Consider the following 18009-nt stretch of genomic DNA (forward strand, 5'->3'; position numbering starts at 1 on the left):
TGAGGGAAAAGAGATAAGTAGTTGCCACCAGAAATTAAGGATGGGGTCTGGAGTAACTTTAAAGATGTAGGATGAAGGAAATCTTCATGGTGATGGATATTTTTGTATCCTAACAGCAGTTTAAAAATGATACAAAAATATCCACATACCTCTGTCAATTTCCTGGTTCCATAATTTGGTAAAATGTAACCAATGAGGTAACCAAAGTTAGTTACATACACGACCTCTCTGCAACTTCCAGTGAACCTACACTTATTTCAAAAATAAAAATAAATACAAAAAATACAAAACAATTTAGGGCAGAGCAGTGGTGGCCCACGCATTTAATTCCAGGACTCGGGAGGCAGAGGTAGGCAGACCTCTGAGTTCAAGGCCAGCTGGTCTATAGAGTGAGTTCCAGGACAGCCAGGGCTACACAGAGAACCCCTGTCTCAAAAAACAAACAAAACAATAACAACAACAAAAATTTAAAAGTCTACAAAACATGGGTAATATGTTGAAGGGGTTAGGTTAAACAGGAATGGCCATCGCTTCTCGGCCTTTTGGCTAAGATCAAGTGTAAAGAGGAATGGCCATGGTACAGTAAAAAGAGCTGAGTCTGTCCATCTCCTCCAACAGTTCAATTAAGCATTTATTAAATACCTTGTATATATTTTTTTAAAATATGCTCTAATTATGGGATTAAGGGGAAAAGGCTAAGCACTTATCTCTGAATTAATTTACTCTGTAAAAAAATTACTGCAGAGTAATTATTAAAGAGAGCTATTGCTTGCTGTGCTCTTCTGTCTTCTTTTCCTAGTTAGTTCTAACTCATTCTTGAACTCTCAGCTCAGTGTCTTTAGGAAAACATCCCATGATTCTGTGTTGTTATTGGACTAAAATCTCCAAAGAACACACACAGGTTGTGTAGCTCACCACTGCTTTCTCTAACTAAATGCCATACTTGGCAAATATCAGAAGCTCAAAACACACTACAAGAAACAATCTATACAGTACTTTTGGAGGCCGAGGCAAAACAATGTTGTTGTTTTAAGGTGTTTATTTTATGTGTGTGTATTTTGCTTGCATGTATGTCCATGCACCATGTGCATGCCTGGTATCCACAACTCAGAAGATGGTGTCGGATCCCTTGGAATTGGAGCTATGAGTTGCCATGTGGGTGCTGGGAATCGAACCTGTGTCCTCTGTAAGGACATAGAAGTACTCTCAATGGCTGAGCCACCTCTTCAGCCCCAACAAAAGGACCTTGAATTCAAGGGCAGTCTAAGTTTTACAATGAGACTGTGTCTCAAAATAAATAAGAAATAAAGCATACAACAACAATAAAAATGTCACTCATAAGTGGATTCTAGATATAAAATAAAGAACAATCAGACCACAACCCATAGAACCATGAAGGCTATATATATAGCATGGAGGTCCCTAGGACAACTGTGGCTTATAATAAATTGTGGTTTTACTCATATATTGAAAAAAAATAGCCAAACGAATGGAAACACATGAACTATGAACCAAAGGCTGAGGGGCCCCCAGCTGGATCAGGCCCTCTGAATAGGTGAGACAGTTGATTGGCTTGATCTGTTTGGGAGGCAACTAGGCAGTGGTACCAGGTCCTGTGCTCATTGCATGAGTTGGCTGTTTGAAACCTGGAACTTATGCAGGGACGCTTGGCTCAGTCTGGGAGGAGGGGACTGGACCTGCCTGGACTGAGTCTACCAGGTTGATCGCAGTCCTGGGGGGAAGCTTTGTCCTGGAGGAGGTGGGAATGGGGGGGTGGGCTGAGGGTGGGAGGGGGGAGAACAGGGGAACCCGTGGCTGATGTGTAGAACTGAATGGTATTGTAAAATAAAATAAAATAAAATAAAATAAAATAAAATAAAATAAAATAAAACCCACTTTTGCAGAACCCCTTTCCCTTTTCTTCTTGGTACCATGTATTGATTCACTCACTAAATAAATGACTCCCCTCATGGGATTTAAAAAAAAAAATGCATACAAAGCTTCCATTACATACAAATGAGTAGACAATGCTAATGGAATTTGGAAGAATTAATGATGAACTTCAACCTAAGAAATCCACTTATATGGAATGGATGGTTCCTATGGAAGATAAACAATGTTGAAGTTCAAAATTATGTATGAACATCAACTCTTCCAAACTCAAAGGCCACTGAAGAATTCAAATTGAGGAGTGGTCCTCCAAAATGTTCTTTACAAAATCCATGCAGAAATGGACTTGAACTGAGGCAGGAAAAATAACTAAAGCAGGATGCAGCAGTTTACATCTGTAGTTCAGCTATCCAGGAGGCTGAGGCAGGAGGATCGATTGAGCCTATGAGTTCAAGACCAGCAATATTGCAAGACAGCCATCTTAAAAAAAATAACCAAAGGCTGGCAGAATAACACTACCAAGCCTGATAATTTGAAATTGATCCCCTGAAACTCATGATGAAAGGAGAGAACTAACCCCTAAAGTTGTCTCTGACTTCCATATACACTTAGTAGCACACATGCACCTCACTACATACACTCAGATACAGACACACAATAAATATAAAAATAATAGACACTGTAATAGTGAATACACACAAAAAAAATACTGTCCTGAATGAGAGCCATCATTCAGAAAGATGTGAGCAACACTAATAAAAAATAGAAGTATGAGTGGAAGAAGAGACAAAGATGATTCAGGGAAGTTTAACAGAATGATTAGTGAAAGACAATATCAAACGGGGAATTCATGACTAAGTCGTCTCAGAAAAAAAGAACATGCTTTGTTAGATGTTACAGATGACATCCACACAAAGATTTGAAACTAGATGTAGGTGGAAAGTCAAGATGATAATGCAGATGTGTGGATTGAGCAGTTAAGGTTAAGCATGTAATTGAGGTCTCTCAGGAAGAAGGTATAATGGACTATAGATGGAAATCATTGAAAACAATCTGACTTCCCATTAGTCAACTCACAGTTATCACAATCTAAAGCCATCAGGATTCAGATGCATTTCTGATACCCTTGCATTTGCTAAAGTACACAACGCAGGGCTTTGTACTTCACTGGTATACAGTAAGTACCTTATTAAAGGGATTCACCCATGTTGGGGGGTCAGAGGTCAACATTTGATATCCTCCCCTGTTTCTATCTTACTTTTTGAGACAGGGCCTCTCACTAAACCTGAAGCTAGCTCCCTGCTGTGACTAGACCAACTGGCCAGAAAACCTCCAGGATCTGCCTCCCAGGACTGACATTACAGACATGCACTGCCATCTGTGGCCTTTTATGTAGGTATTGAGGATCATAACTCAAGTCTTCATTCTTGTGAAGCAAGAAATTTACCCACTGAATCATTTCTTCAACCCCAATAACTTCTAATTAATAATTAATATTAAAGTGGTGCTTTAGTTAGCTATTTGAAAAGTAAAGCCTTTCCTTTAACCTGTAAGATGAGTAGGTTCAGACATTTTAAAGCATTTATCCAAAGCTCCACCTTCCTAAGGCCCTAAGACAAAAGAATTGGAAAACCAGACTTTAGATCTAGTTTATACTCCCAACTGAGACAAGGGCTAAAGCAAATTCTAACTCAAAATGGAAAATATTCTTCCAGAAGTTTTTGATTATATACACTATTCAAGCTGACAATGTACAAATAGGAAAGAGGCCACAGGTGGAGCCAGGGCTGTATTCTGGAACAGCACTTTACCAAGTGTGCTCAAGAGGCTGAGTTCAATCACTCATGGGGTGGGGGTGGGGCAGACACGGACAGACAGCCAAAAGCTTTTTATATGAACTAAAGGATAACTGCAATCTGGATGACATAATCAAAGGGGAATTGAACCTTTAGGATACACCCTTTTTGCTTTTTGTCTTTTACTACAATGAGAGAAGTCATTGGTCTGTTCTACAAAACATTCATGGATATCATAAGTGGAATATAGGTGGCTAACGTGTTCAGTAACTAAGTGAACAGTACTTCTCTAGTTGCAATTTAAGTGAACAGTACTTCTCTAGTTGCAATTTAAGTAAACAGTTTAGTAAAGTGAATACAGGGATAGATCTGTTGACAGCGCTGCCCACCCCCCCATTACATTTTGCACTGTATTGTAACTTGAGTCTTTTCTAGGTAGCAGCCTATCGAATGGCTCTAACCCTGAATGAAGTGATGTACTAGGTGCCTTTGGACACGTGAGTGTGTTTGTGTAAGAGGTCAGAAAAAAGAAACCGGCTGGAGTTGCAAGACTGTAGAAATCTTAACAAGTCATCTGAATCCAACTACCATCTCAATAAGTCTCAACAAGTCTAAAAGATGATCAATCATTCTTTGCCTGGATACTTATTTCCGACAACAAATGAATCATTGGTAAATTCTACATGGAGTCCAACAGCTAAAATACATGTAAAACCCTCCAAAGTTATCCCCCAGCAACTTTCATTCTTGTTCATTTCATTGCTGGTCCTGTTCTTTTAAGGACAATACAGTGGAAGGTGAATGTCTTCTTGGTCTGTTGTTGTTTTTTTAATTTAAGAAGAAAAGAAATGGTATAACCTCTTGGCATCTCAAGACATTCCCTTCTTTCGACAATGGGGAAACCTAATCTTTTTTATTCCCCATTTTTGGTTCCTCCTTCTAAAACATTTTGCGCTCCCGAAAGAAAAAATGAACACCGGGCAATAGAAACATAGACTCAGAGCCGCGATCTCAGGAGGAGAACAGAGCGAAGGGGTTTAAATAACCACACACAATAGCAAGAGTTGCAGCCGATATGAAAACCACCAATGCCAAGAAGCAAGCGGCTCCGGCAGGTGCCTGGGTGGAGGGACGTGACAGAAGACACACAGCCCTAGCCTGGCAGCTCTGTGCTGTGGCAGCTGAAGAGCTCGCACCTCTTCTAGCCACAGCCCGGGAGAGTGGAGTGGACGGACGGTCGGTCGGTCCCAGGCCTGCCCTGAACCTCCGCAGGCAGAAAGCTCGGTCGGGAGAAGCAACCGTGCAGAGAGGGAGGCAGGGGAAACGCTCGGCCAAGCCCAAGCCGCGCCCATGGGCCGGCTGCCGAGAGCCCGACCTCCCCGCCTGCCGGACGCCCTCCTGGGAATCCGCACCGGCGGGAGCTCGAGAGTGGGAGCCGCTTCGGGCTCGGCCCGGGTCGCGTGCATCCCACCTAAGGCCACCGCAGGAGGTGGTGCTGGGGAAGCTCACGGCGCCGGGGTAAAGCTGTGGGCAGAGCCCAGGTTGCCCAGCACCGGGCGGGTCACTCACCGAGAGGACACTCATGCGGATTGGGGTCTCCAACAGGCACGCCATCTTGAGCCTTCCCACCCGGCTGCTGCCGGCGCCGGCGCGCGGCCGGCACTTTCGACAGCCACCTATGGAGCCAGCAGCCGGATCCTCTGTAGAAAGCCAGGCAAGCTGCTCAGAACCGACCGAGCTCCGGGCGTCGCTCGAGCACCGAAGGACTGGGCAGAAGGGAGAAGAATGGTTAACCGCGCCGGACTCAGGCTTACGAATCGTCCTCTCAGAAACAGCAGCTACTCTCGCTGGGGTCAGAGGTGGGCGCGGGCAGCGGCCTCCGCATGCGCAAAGGCCTGCCTGCCCCACCTTCCCCCGGCTGGGGGCGGAGCCTCACTCCGGCTCTACTCGCTGTGGGCAATCTTGAATTTCAGTTTACAGGTTTCAGTTTACAGGTTCGCTTCCCTAAACGCTGGTAGGTGGAGTTACCTACGTAGTTTGAAATTCACTTTCACATTCATTATCTCACTCTACACCAAACTCCTAGTTTCAGTACTATCTCCACGTTAAGGCTGGAGAAACTGGTCTCAAAACCAGGTCTTAAGCCACCAATAAGAATGGTCGTTTCACACGCTTCAATGCTCAAGCATGACCTGCTTTAACATGGTGTGCCCGACCCACTTATTCTGGTGTGGTGTTAGGAATGGGGACTCTAGTGCCAAGACGCCTGTATTTAATCCTTGCTACTTTAGTTAGCACCATTATCTTGGACAGGTTGCTTAGCCTCCTTATATTTCAGATCTCCCGACGGTAAAATAAGGGCTAATGACAATAAATGAGCCAATAAACAAAACATGCCTGGAATGTGGAAAGCGTTTTGCTGTCTATGGGTTAGCATTTTTCCAGCCTCTGAGTTATATGGGGGGTTGGGTGGAGATTGGTCAACTATCTGAATATTTAATACTAAAGCACTGTGATAAGTGAAGCCATCTCTAATTCAGGTTGTTGCTGCTCCTATGGATAAAGCAAAAGGCTTCCAAGTGCTCTTAAAGCAAAAGCATAACTTTTTCATTAATCCTCATTTCCTCCTGTACTTTCTAAATTCATTGTATCATTTATCACCCTTGCTTATAGGTCAGTTACAAAATGTTGCCCTTCTGGAAGGCTGGAAGCTGGAAGTTTAAGAGAACCTTCCTGCTATAACAGAATATTCTATCCCAAATTATGTCATCTGCATCCTAACTACACAATCTTTGACAGTCTTCACCCAGGTGTTACTATTCATTCAATAATGTTGTTTAAAGCCAGTTTCAACCCATTTAAAATGTTTAGTCTTTCCCTAAATCATAGCCTGTGAAATCAAATTTGTTGTGTTCCATTTTATTCTAGTGCACATTGCCGTTCATAAATAAAAAAAAATATTTAAATTTTCATCCACCTAGCACTTAAAATCATGTCCTAGTATGCCTGCTGCAACCAGGCAGATTGTACCTCTGCACACAGTCTCTATAGCCATGCGATCTACACTTTACTAACTCAGGCAATACATCTTTCAGGAACTCTCCTCCCCCAAGCATGAGTTAGGTGACTCCCCCCACCCCCATTATCTTTCCTTAAAAATGATTTTACATTTATTGTGTGTGTGCACACACACAAGCTAGCCAGAGAGCAGCTTGGGAAACTGGTTCTCTCCTTTCATCCAGGGCTCCAGGAATCAAAGTCAGGTCATCAGGTTTAGTGGCAAGAGGTTTTACTTGAAGCATCTCCCCACCTGTGCCATACTCCTTTAACTTCAGGCATCACTTGTTTCTTTCGTGTAACATAATATCTCTAACAATATTTTCTCTATATGTATTCAATACAAACAACAATATCTCTAACAATATATTATATCATATATTTTGATTATAGATGTTTTGGAGAAGTAACTACACTATTCACTCCAAAAATTTTATCTTCTTGGTCTTTTATCTTGATGCCTACTATAGGCATATGTTAAATTCTTGTTGAATACACATTTTTGGCTTTGTTTCATCCAGGGACAAGTTCTGAGTACAGGCAATTTATTTTGGAGGTACTTAACAGAGAACAGAATTGGAGGGGAAAAAAGAAAAGAAAAGTCAATATAAGAGTTTGCTATTGGGGCTAGAGAGATGGCTTCCTGGTTAAAAGCACTGGCTACTCATCCAGAGGATCTGAACTCAATTCCCAGCACCCACATGGTGGCTCACAGCCATCTGTAACTGCAGTCACAGAGGATCTGACACTCATTTCTGGCCTCCAAGAACACTGAATGAATGTGGTACACAGGCACACATGCAGGCAGAACACCCTTCCACATAAAAATAAAAGATTAAAAATACATTTTACAACGAGAGTCTGCTATTGAGATCGTTTATTCCTCAAGCACCTCTGAGACAATGCATAGAATGCCTCTGGATAGTCCATTTTGAGGCTAGAACAAGTGTCTACTGTGGTGGTATTGTGTTCTCCAAAATATTGTGTACTCTAATAAATTTATCTGGGGTCAGAGAACAGACAGCCACTAGATACAAAGGCTAGAAAATGGTGGCACTCACACCTTTAATCCTAGCATTCCAGAGATAGAAATCCCTCTGGATCTCTGTGAGTTCAAGGCCACATTGGAAATAGCCAAGCATGGTGACACGCCTTTAATCCCAGAAAGCCAGCCTTTAATCCCAGGGAGTGGTGGTAGAAAGTAGAAAGATATATAAGGCGTGAGGACCAGAGACTAGAGGCATTTGGCTGGTTAAGCATTTGGCCTGGTTAAGCTTCAGGCTTTTGAGCAGTAATTCAGCTGAGACCCATTCCGGATGAGGACTCAGAGGCCTCCAGTCTGAGGAGACAAGACCAGCTAAGGAATTGGCAAGAACCTTTAAGATTCCTGCTACAGTCTACCACTGTGTTAGTTGAGGATTTCCCCTGGATATTAAATTTCTGCCTTCGGCACTGCCTCCCTCTGTGTTCCCCACCCCCATGTGTGTGTATGCACATGTGTATGTGAGAATCCTCAGCAACATAGCTGGGAAGATCTTTCACAAGCTGGCACACCATAATGCCCAGTTTGTCAGCTGCTTGGCTTGGAGGATAGTCACTCACAAAGCTGTTGTTGCTTTTTTTTTTTTTTTTTTTTTTTTTTTTTACTGTTTTGGCTCTTTGGGGGGCCCACCACCCAGCTCCCAAATAAATCACACACAGAGGCTTTTTCTCAATTATGAACAAGAAAGAAGCTTGTTTCTTGCCAGCTTTCCTTAACTTAAATTATCCTATCTTTTGCCTCTGGGCTTTTCCCATTCTCTTACTTCTGTAAATCTTACTCTTACTCTGTGGCGTGCTGTGTAGCTGGGTGACTAGCCCCTGGAGACTTCCTCTTCTCTGGATCTTCTTTTCTCCTCCCAGATTTTGACTTCTATATATTCTTTCTGCCTGCCAGCCCCGCCTATCCTTTCTCCTGCCTTGCTATTGGCCATTCAATTCTTTATTAGACCATCGGGTGTTTTAGACAGGCACAGTAACACAGCTTCACAGAGTTAAACAAATGCAACATAAACAAAAGTAACACACCTTAAACTATTCCCCAACAACACACCTTAAAACAATATTCTACAGCACAAAACTCCCTCAACACAACACTTGTTAACTGTTTATATTTACTCATGGACCAGCCTTGTTAGACACTTCTATGCTGTCTCCAGCACTTCATGAGCCCTCCCTCCCCTCCATAAGGGAATGTCAGTGGGCACACTTTTGTGAGGGGCTCCTGTCAGTAATGGAAGCTGTTGTAATTTTAAGACAGCAAAGGCCCTCTCCGCCAGATCGCCGCCATCATGGACACCAGTCGTGTGCAACCCATCAAGCTGGCTAAGATAAAGTGCTGGGCAGGACCGGCTCGCAGGGACAGTGCACACAAGTGCACATGGAATTTATGGATGACACCAGCCGCTCTATCATCTGAAACGTCAAAGGCCCCAATTCGAGAAGGTGATGTGCTCACCCTATTGGAATCAGAACGAGAGGCTTGGAGGTTGCGCTGACCTTGCTGCTGGGTCCTGGATATCCAACACTTGGCCCATGATGACCTGCAACTATTAAATAAAGCATTTGTATTGTTTTTTTTTTAAGACAGCAAAGGCCATGTTAAGCCCAGAGAACAACATTCCAGAACTTTTACAAACAAGAATGACACTTCTCCCTGCATCCAAAAAATACTATTTATCTTAGGGTTTCTATTGCTGCAACAAAACACCATGAACAAAGTAACTTGAGGAGGAAAGGATTTATTTGGCTTACACTTCCACAGCACAGTTCATCATCAAAGGAAGTTAGGACAGGAACTCAATCAGGGTGGGAACCTGGACACAGAAGCTGATGCAGAGGCCATGGAGGGGTGCTGCTTTCTGGCTTGCTCCCCATGGTTTGCTCAGCCTGCTTTCTTATAGAACCCAGGACCACCTGCCCAGAGATGGCAGTACCCACAATGACTGGACACTCCCCTATCAATCACTAATTAAGAAAATGCCCTACAGCTAGATCTTATGGAGGCATTTTTTCAATTGGGGCTCCCTCCTTTCAGGTAACTCTAGTTTGTGTATCAAGTTGACATAAGACTAGCCAGTACAACTGTCCCCTTGTCAACTTGACACAGAAGCATATAACTATTAAGCCACACCTTTCCTTTCTTATTCATCTTCAAAGTCTCACATTAAAAACATAAGTAACTTTAAAAAGTCCCACAGTCTTTACAAATCCAAATACATTAAAATTGTAGTCTCATTAAAATATCCAATCTCTCTAGAAATCTAAAATCTCTTTTAAAAGTTCAGTCTTTCAGCTATGGGCTCCTGTAAAAATCAAAATTAAATTAACCTCTTCAAGAGGGAGGAAATCAAGGCACAGTCATACTCTGAACAAAGCCAAACCAAATTCCAACAGTGCGAAATGCTCAATGTCCAATTATCTGGGATTCACTCTCAATCTTCTGGGCTCCTCCAAGGAGCTTGAGTCAGTTCTCCAGCTCTGCCCTCTGCAGCACACACAGCTTGTCTTCCAGGCTCCGGATGGCTCCGCTCCACTCCACTGCTGCTGCTGTTTTTCTGGTCATCCCATGGTACTGGCATCTCCAAAAAGCTGAGGTCTTCTGTTGCAACTGGGCTGCACTTTCACCAGTAGCCTCTCATGTGCTCTCCTCATGGTGACAAGCCTCAACTTCTTTACAGGGCCCCTTCAGCTGCCACTGAGGCTGCACCTTCACCAAATGGCCTCTGCTTGGCAGTGTCAAGCCTTAGGCTCTCCATGACCCCCTCATGCCTTCAAAACCTGTACTACCTGGGTGACACTTACATTATCAAGTTCAGCCTCCTCTGCTGGTGGAATACAGATTCTGTGTGCTGACCCTGAGCAAACACTTCCCAGAAGATTTGGCCTCAACTATGCTGGTCTCTTCTTAATTACCACTAATTTCTTATTTCTAGCTAACCAGCATCAATTGTTTTAGTAATGCAAAGGTTTCACTTCAATATTGCTGATATCTTGTTCATTACAGCTGACTCTTCAACCCCCACTGACCAGAATGATAGAATATCAATTAAGAATAGCCTCATAGAATTTTTGGGGGCGGTTTTTTGTTTTGTTTTGTTTTGTTTTGAGACAGGGTTTCTCTGTGTAACTTTGGAGCCTGTCCTGGAACTCACTTTGTAGACCAGGCTGGCCTCGAACTCACAGAGATATGTCTACCTCTGCCTCCCAAGTGCTGGGACTAAAGGCGTGCACCACCACCGCCTGGCTCCCCTCATAGAATCCTGAAATTCCTCTGAAAGTTCACAAACAAGGCCTCCATCTTCTGCACTGCTCTCAAAATTCTTATCTTCCAAGCTCCTGCAAAACAGCTCACTGAGCTTTTAACACTCAATGGCTTTCTAACCCAAAGTTCCAAACACCATGACCAAAAAGCAAGTTGAGGAGGAAAGGGTTTATTGGGCTTACATTTCCATATTGCTGTTCATCATTGAAGGAAGTCAGGACAGGAACTCAAACAGGGCAGAAACCGGCAGCAGGAGCTGATGCAGAGGCCATGGAGGGGTGCTGCTTTCTGGCTTGCTTCCCATGGCTCAGCCTACTTTCTTAGGAACCCAGGACTACCAAACCATGGATGACAGCATCCACAATGGGCTGGGCCCTCCCCTATCAATCACTAATTAAGAAAATTCTGTACAGCTGGATCTTATGGAGGCATTTTCTCAGTTGAGATTCCCTCCTTTCAGATGACTCTAGCTTGTGTGTCAAGTTGACATAAGACTAGCCAGCATAATAATAGGATTTAATGAAGAAAAGATAGAAATATAGGGTGGGGAGTCAGGTGGTGGTGGCACATGCGTTTAATCCCAGCACTTGGGAGGCAGAGAGAGGAGGATCTCTGTGAGTTCAAGGCCAGTCTGGGCTACAGAGTGAGTTCCAGGAAAGGCACAAAGCTACACAGAGAAACCCTGTCTAGAAAAACAAAACAGAAAGAAAGAAAGAAGAAAGAAAGAAAGAAAGAAAGAAAGAAAGAAAGAAAGAAAGAAAGAAAGAAAGAAAGAAAGAAAGAAAGAAAAGAGAAAAGAAATATAGGGTGGGAAGTCAGTAGCCAGAAATAAATCTGAAAAGTCTTTTTAAGTATCTTTATAGAACTCCCAGGATAAATAACTGTATTGTATTAGTCAGGGTTCTCTAGAGTAGTAGAACTCATAGAATGAATCTCTCTCTCCATATATACATATACATGTTTATAAATATGTAAATATATATATATATATATATATGGATTTATTAGAATGACTTACAGGCTGTGGTCCAGCTAATCCAACAATGGCTCAATGGCTGGCTATGGAAGGTCCAAAAATCCAGTAGTTGTTCAGTCCATGAGGGTGGTTGTCTCAACTGTTCTTCAGTATATGCCAGAATCCAAAGAAGTAGGCTGGAATGCCAGTTAAAGAATGGACTTGCTAATGAAGCAAGAGCTAGCAGGCAAAGAGCAAAAACTTCCTTCTTTCATGTACTTATTATATAGGCTTCCAGTAGAAAGTGTGGCCCAGATTAGAGGTGGGTTTTCCCCAGCTCAAAAGATCTACATGAAAGCTGTATCTCCCTACCTTAAAAATCTGGATTGGAAGTAGATCTTCCCACTTCAAATTAAGCAAAAATCTCTCACAGGTATGCTCTCCATTTTTGGGTTTAGTTAATTCCAGATGTGTTCAAGTTGACAAATGAGAATACCCATCACACATACTTAATATAGCTATATTTTTGGGGGCTTATTTTTTTGAGACTGTTTCTCTGTGTAGCTTTGGAGCCTATCCTGGAACTCACTCTGTAGACCAGGCTGGCCTTGAACTCACAGAGATCTGCCTGCCTCTACCTTCTGAGTGCTGGGATCAAAGGCGTGCACCACCACCACCACCACCACCACCACCACCACACCACCACCACCACCACCACCACCTGGCTTAATATGGCTACATATTTTAAAGTAGAATCCGGTCTGGTGAGACAGCCCAGAAAGTAAAGACACTTTTCACCAGGCCCGACAACCTGGCTTCCAGCCCAAAAAAGGTTGAAAGAGAGAATCAATTCTCACAAGTTGTCCTCAGATCCCCACATATGAACCACAGCATGCACACAGACAGACAGACAGAGACAGCACACACACACAAATAAGTGTACTAAAAAGAGCTGGAAAGATGGCTCACCCATTAGCTCTTGTTGCACTTGCAGAGACTTGGGTTTGATTACCAGTACTCCCATGGTAGTTCATGAACATCTGTAGTAACTTCACTTCTAGGGGATCCAATGCCTTCTTCTGACCTCCAAAGGTATACATGCAGGCAAAACACAAATAAAATAATGAATTATGTAAAAAAGTTGAATACAACAAAAATAGGCATGGTGACATGTGCCTTTACACTCACAAGGGAGAAGTAAGTGGATCTCAGTGAGTTCAAGGCCATCCTGATCTATAGAGTGAGGCATGGCACACACACACACACACACACACACACACACACACACACACACACACCCTTAATTCCAGCACTGGGGAGACAGAGGTAGATGATCTCTTTTTTTTTAGTGTGAGGCCAGACTGGTCTACAGAGTGAGTTCTAGGACAGTCAAAGCTACATAGAGAAATCCTGTCTCAAAAAAAAATCACATACACACACACACACAAAAAAAAGTAATAAATTTTTTTATTTAAAGGAAAAGAAGTCATCTACATGTGCTCCTTGCAGATGATGGGATTCTATACATCAGAGACCCTAAAGACTTTACCAGAAACCTCATAGAGGTGATGAACACTTTCAGTAAAGTGCCTTAATATAAAATTAACATAAAAGCTGAGCATGGTGGAGCACACCTTTAATCTCAGCACTTGGGAGGCAGAGGCAGGCAGATCTCTTTGAGTTCGAGGCCAGTCTGGTCTACAAAGTGAATTCCAGGAGAGCGAGGAAGAGAAACCCTGTCTCAAAAAACCAACATAATAAAAAAGTAATAATAAAATTAACATAAAAATTAGTAGTTTTCCTGTACACTGCTAGATAAATATACTGAGAATGAAATCAATGAAATAATTACATTCACAATAGCCTTACAAATGGGATAAATCTAAGTAAGGAAGTGAAAGACTTCTACGATGAAAAATTTAAAATATCAAAGAAAGAAACTGAAGAAGACACAAAATGAAAAGACTTCCTATGCTCAGTGATTGGAAGACAGTATTGTGAAAAAGGATGTCCTACCAAAAGCAATCTACATAGTCATTGTAATACCTTTCAAAATTTGAACACCTCTGAATAAAAATAGAAAAAAATTCTTATATTTTTGGTTGTGAGCCTAGCCTTTAAGTATGGTGATATTATATTTGTGCTGAAATGTGATTTTATTTGTATGTTAATAAATAAAAGTGCCTGGGGGTCAGAGCTAATAGCAAGCCATTTAGTGATAGCACACGCCCTTAATCCCCATCACTTGACAGACAGATCTCTGTGTGTTCAAGGATACAGCCAGCATGGAGACACATGCCTTTAATCTCAATGCCAACCCTAGAGACCTGGAGGTCATGTGGTTGGGTTTACAACCAATGAGAAGGCAGAACAGAAGGCCAATAAAAAGATAGACACACAGGAAGTAGGTCTCTTTCTGAGTGGAAGGACAGCAGCGGCAGCCAGGGGGTAAGAAGGTGGTCTCGTCTTGGCTCTTGACTGCTGCTCTGACCTCTTGGGCTTTTAACTTTGCACTTGGCTCTGTATTTCTTATTTAATAAAACCGTTCAGAATTACATCTGCATGTAAGAGCTGGTAGTTTCTGCGTACAGTGCTTTTAGCTAAAGGGCAATCTTTCCTGATACTTGGACCAGAGGAAGGCTTTGCCATTTACATGGGTCTGAGGCATTGGGAACCTTGACACACCTAAGGCTCAGGAGTCACCACAGAAGAGGTGAACGAGTGAAAGAGCCAGAGGAATTTTGCTGTGCCATTGTGTCTCCTAGAAATGTCAGAGAAGCTACATCCATGGAGTCTCATTAATATGGCTGACGCACAAACAAGGATGACACCAAAGGACATGCTGCTGGGCAGTGGTGGTGGTGTGGCTGCGTTGCGAGACTCCTGAGCAAGACCACCACAAAGCTGATATCTGATGCAAAACACACTGGGGTTTATTGATAACAAACAAGCCCAAGCTTGGTCTGTGCCCAACATCCAACAAAGCAGGTGGAGGAGAACGGCCCTGAGCTCTCAGGGTGAGGGGTTTTCAAAGGGAAAAACCACAAGCAGGGTGGTACAAGCCTTGGCATCAAATGATTGGGTGAGGGTGTGTAACCTTTGAATTTACTGGTTGGGGGTTACAGTTATAATCTTGGGAGCAGACCTGAACAAGTCCCAGGCTTTGTCCTTGAGCTGCCATCGGGGCTGGCTGGCCCAGCACGTACTGACTGTGGGGGCTGACTCAGTGGCCCAGACTCTGTCCTTGAGCTTCATGGAGGCTGACTGGCCTTGCACTTTCACATTGACCCTTGCACGTAGCTCTGAGTTGGTGAGGGGTTCCAGACAGTAAACAACTGGCTGAACCTTGAACAGTCAGAGTACGTGCAAAAAGGGAGCTACTGCAAGGACTATGTCATAGCCTCCCAGAAACTGCTTGCTCAAGTCTCAGGAAACTGAAATTGAGGCCTGATCTCTGAGAGAAGACTGAGCAGCCTGTTATGGCATCTGCTTGGTCCTTTCAGTGGCACACACCTTTAGAGGCAGAGGCAGGCAGATCTCTGTGTGATCTGTAGGCCAGCCTGGTCTACAGAGTGAGTTCCAGGAGAGCCAAGGCTACACAAGAAAACCATGTCTCAGAAATCAAAACAAAAGCAAACACAAACAATGGACAAGAAACTAAGAAATGTCAAGAGTGAGAGAAATAGTCTTCCCCAGGGAGACAGGGTTAGGTGTATGTCTTAGGTTTTTTATAAATCTGTTCTTTTTAGCTCCAGTTTTTTTGGGAGATACATTGATATAAGTTTTATAAATTTTTTAAAAGTCATATTTAACATTAGGCCTGCTTTTAAAAGTATATATACACAAAATGATTATATATTACATGTTAAATAATCTAAAAGTTAATAATTCATATAAATTAAAAATAAAAAACAGCCACTGGATGGCTTGCTGTTTGTAATGAGCCATTTAGTAAATTGTGGAAGGAGAATTGTTTCAGTCTAGGAGTTCAAGGCCAGCCATGATAATATGGTCATATAATACATATAAAAGAGGTTGGGATTTAATTTAACAATATCATTAAATCATTATTTTATGTATCAAAATTCTAATGCAGAAGGACAACATTAAAGCTAATTAAAAGCCTGGTATAGTGGTGCACACCTTTAATCCCAGTGTGGTGGTATTGTGTTCCCCAAAATATATATTGTGTACCCTAATAAACTTATCTGGGGTCAGAGAACAGAAAAGCCACTAGATACTTAGGCAGTGGTAGCACACGCCTTTAATCCTAGCATTCGAGGCAGAAATCCATCTGTTCAAGGATACAGTCAAGCATGGTGACTCACGCCTTTAATCCCAGGAAGTGAGCCTTTAATCCTAGGGAGTGGTGGCAGAAGGCAGAAAGGTATATAAGGCGTGAGGACCAGAAACTAGAAGCATTTGGCTGGTTAAGCTTTTAGGTTTTGAGCAGCACAGTTCAGCTGAGAGCCATTTGGATATGAGGACCCAGAGGCTTCCAGTCTGAGGAAACAAGACCAGGTGAGAAGTTGGCCAGGTGAGGTTAGCTGTGGCTTGTTCTGTCTCTCTGATCTTCCAGTGTCGCCCCAATAACTGGTCTCAGGTTTGATTTTATTAATAAGATTCATGCCACATTCCAGCACTCAGGAGGCAGAGCCAGGTGGGTCTCTGTGAGTTTGAAGCCAGCCTGGTATACAGAGCGAGATCCAGGACAGCCAGGACTACACAGAGAAACCCTGTCTCAAGGCGGGAGGGGGAGGGCTGGCTAATGAAAACATTCATTTTCTATCTTTTTTTTTTGACTCTTTGTCAATTTCAATATCACAAAAATTATGTCTTTCTGGTAATTTGAAGGAACCATACCCAAATCACTCTGGTCACAATGATTCTATATTTAATCTTTAAAAATAAGAAGTATGGTTTTATTTTCTCCATGGATTTGCAAACCACGTAGGATCAACATAAAAAAATGGAAGCTAAACCCCCATTGTTGTTGTTTGCCTTTTGCTCTTTTGAGGGCCTGCCATTCAGCTCACCAAATAAACCACACACAGAGCCTTATTCTTACTTATGAATGCCTGCCCTTAGTTTGGCTTAGTTTCTTGCCAGCTTTCCTTAACTTATATTATCCTGTCTACCTTTTGCCTCTAGACTTTTCCCTTTTCTTCTGTAAATCTTACTTACTCTTACTCTGTGGCTTGCTGTGTACCTGGGTGGGTGGCCCCTGGAATCTGCCTCCTTCTCTGGCTACTTCTTTTTCTTCCTCCTCCCAGATTTCTCCTATTTATCCTCCCTGCCTGCCAGGTGATACATGGAAAGACCCTGCCACAAACAAACAAAGTATACACAAGAAGAAAAATCTATAAAGCATAGGTTTATTTCTAAATCTCTGTATGACCTTGATGAGATTGTCTTTTCTTTCTTTTTTGAGGCAGTTTCTGTGTGTGTGGTTGTTGTTTTTATGAGACAGGGTTTCTCGATGTAACAGCCCTGGCTGTCCTGGAATTCACTTTGTAGACCAGGCTGGCTACGAATTTACAGAGATCTGCCTGCCTCTGCCTCTGTAGAGCTAAGATTAAAGGCGTGGGCCACCACAGCCTGACCTAGCTTGTTTCTTGACTACGTTTTTCAGATCTTTAAATGTGTACTTCTCTGTATCACCTTGATTAGATCTTCTTTTCTTGTTTTTCAGTTCTTTAAATGTGTACTTCTCTGTATCACCTTGATTAAATCTTCTTTTCTTGATTAAGTTTTTCAGTTCTTTAAATGTGTACTTCTCTGTATCACCTTGATTAGATCTTCTTTTCTTGATTAAGTTTTTCAGTTCTTTAAATGTGTAATTCTCTGTGCCACCTTGATTAGATCTTCTTATCTTGATTAAATTTCAGTTGTTTTCCTTTACTGGAAAACATTCATTCTTTGCCATTCACTCTTCATTGATTCATTGCCACCTTTTCTCTCCAGAAGTTTTCGAGATACTCACTTACTTTCATTCATCTTGTATTATA

At 42.5% G+C, this 18009-nt stretch overlaps 1 protein-coding gene and 1 pseudogene across 5 annotated transcripts in view; one reads left to right on the forward strand and one right to left on the reverse strand.

Moving 5' to 3' along the window:
• Positions 1 to 5338, reverse strand: part of Armc8 (armadillo repeat containing 8) — a 95472-nt gene extending 90134 nt beyond the window's left edge. For 4 of the 5 annotated variants that reach the window (XM_037207870.1, XM_028869970.2, XM_028869968.2 and 1 more), the window contains exon 1: positions 5256 to 5335. In XM_037207870.1, the coding sequence (XP_037063765.1) occupies positions 5256 to 5300 (45 nt within the window). In that variant the 5' untranslated portion in view covers positions 5301 to 5335. Of the gene's footprint in view, positions 1 to 5255 lie in introns of all 5 variants that reach the window. The other variant, XM_028869969.2, reaches the window with a different exon arrangement.
• A 3735-nt stretch (positions 5339 to 9073) lies between these two features.
• Positions 9074 to 9359, forward strand: LOC114693579 (annotated as a pseudogene).
• The last annotated feature ends 8650 nt before the right edge of the window (positions 9360 to 18009 follow it).

Source organism: Peromyscus leucopus, chromosome 7 (assembly GCF_004664715.2).
Source record: "Peromyscus leucopus breed LL Stock chromosome 7, UCI_PerLeu_2.1, whole genome shotgun sequence".
Lineage (NCBI taxonomy): Eukaryota > Metazoa > Chordata > Mammalia > Rodentia > Cricetidae > Peromyscus > Peromyscus leucopus.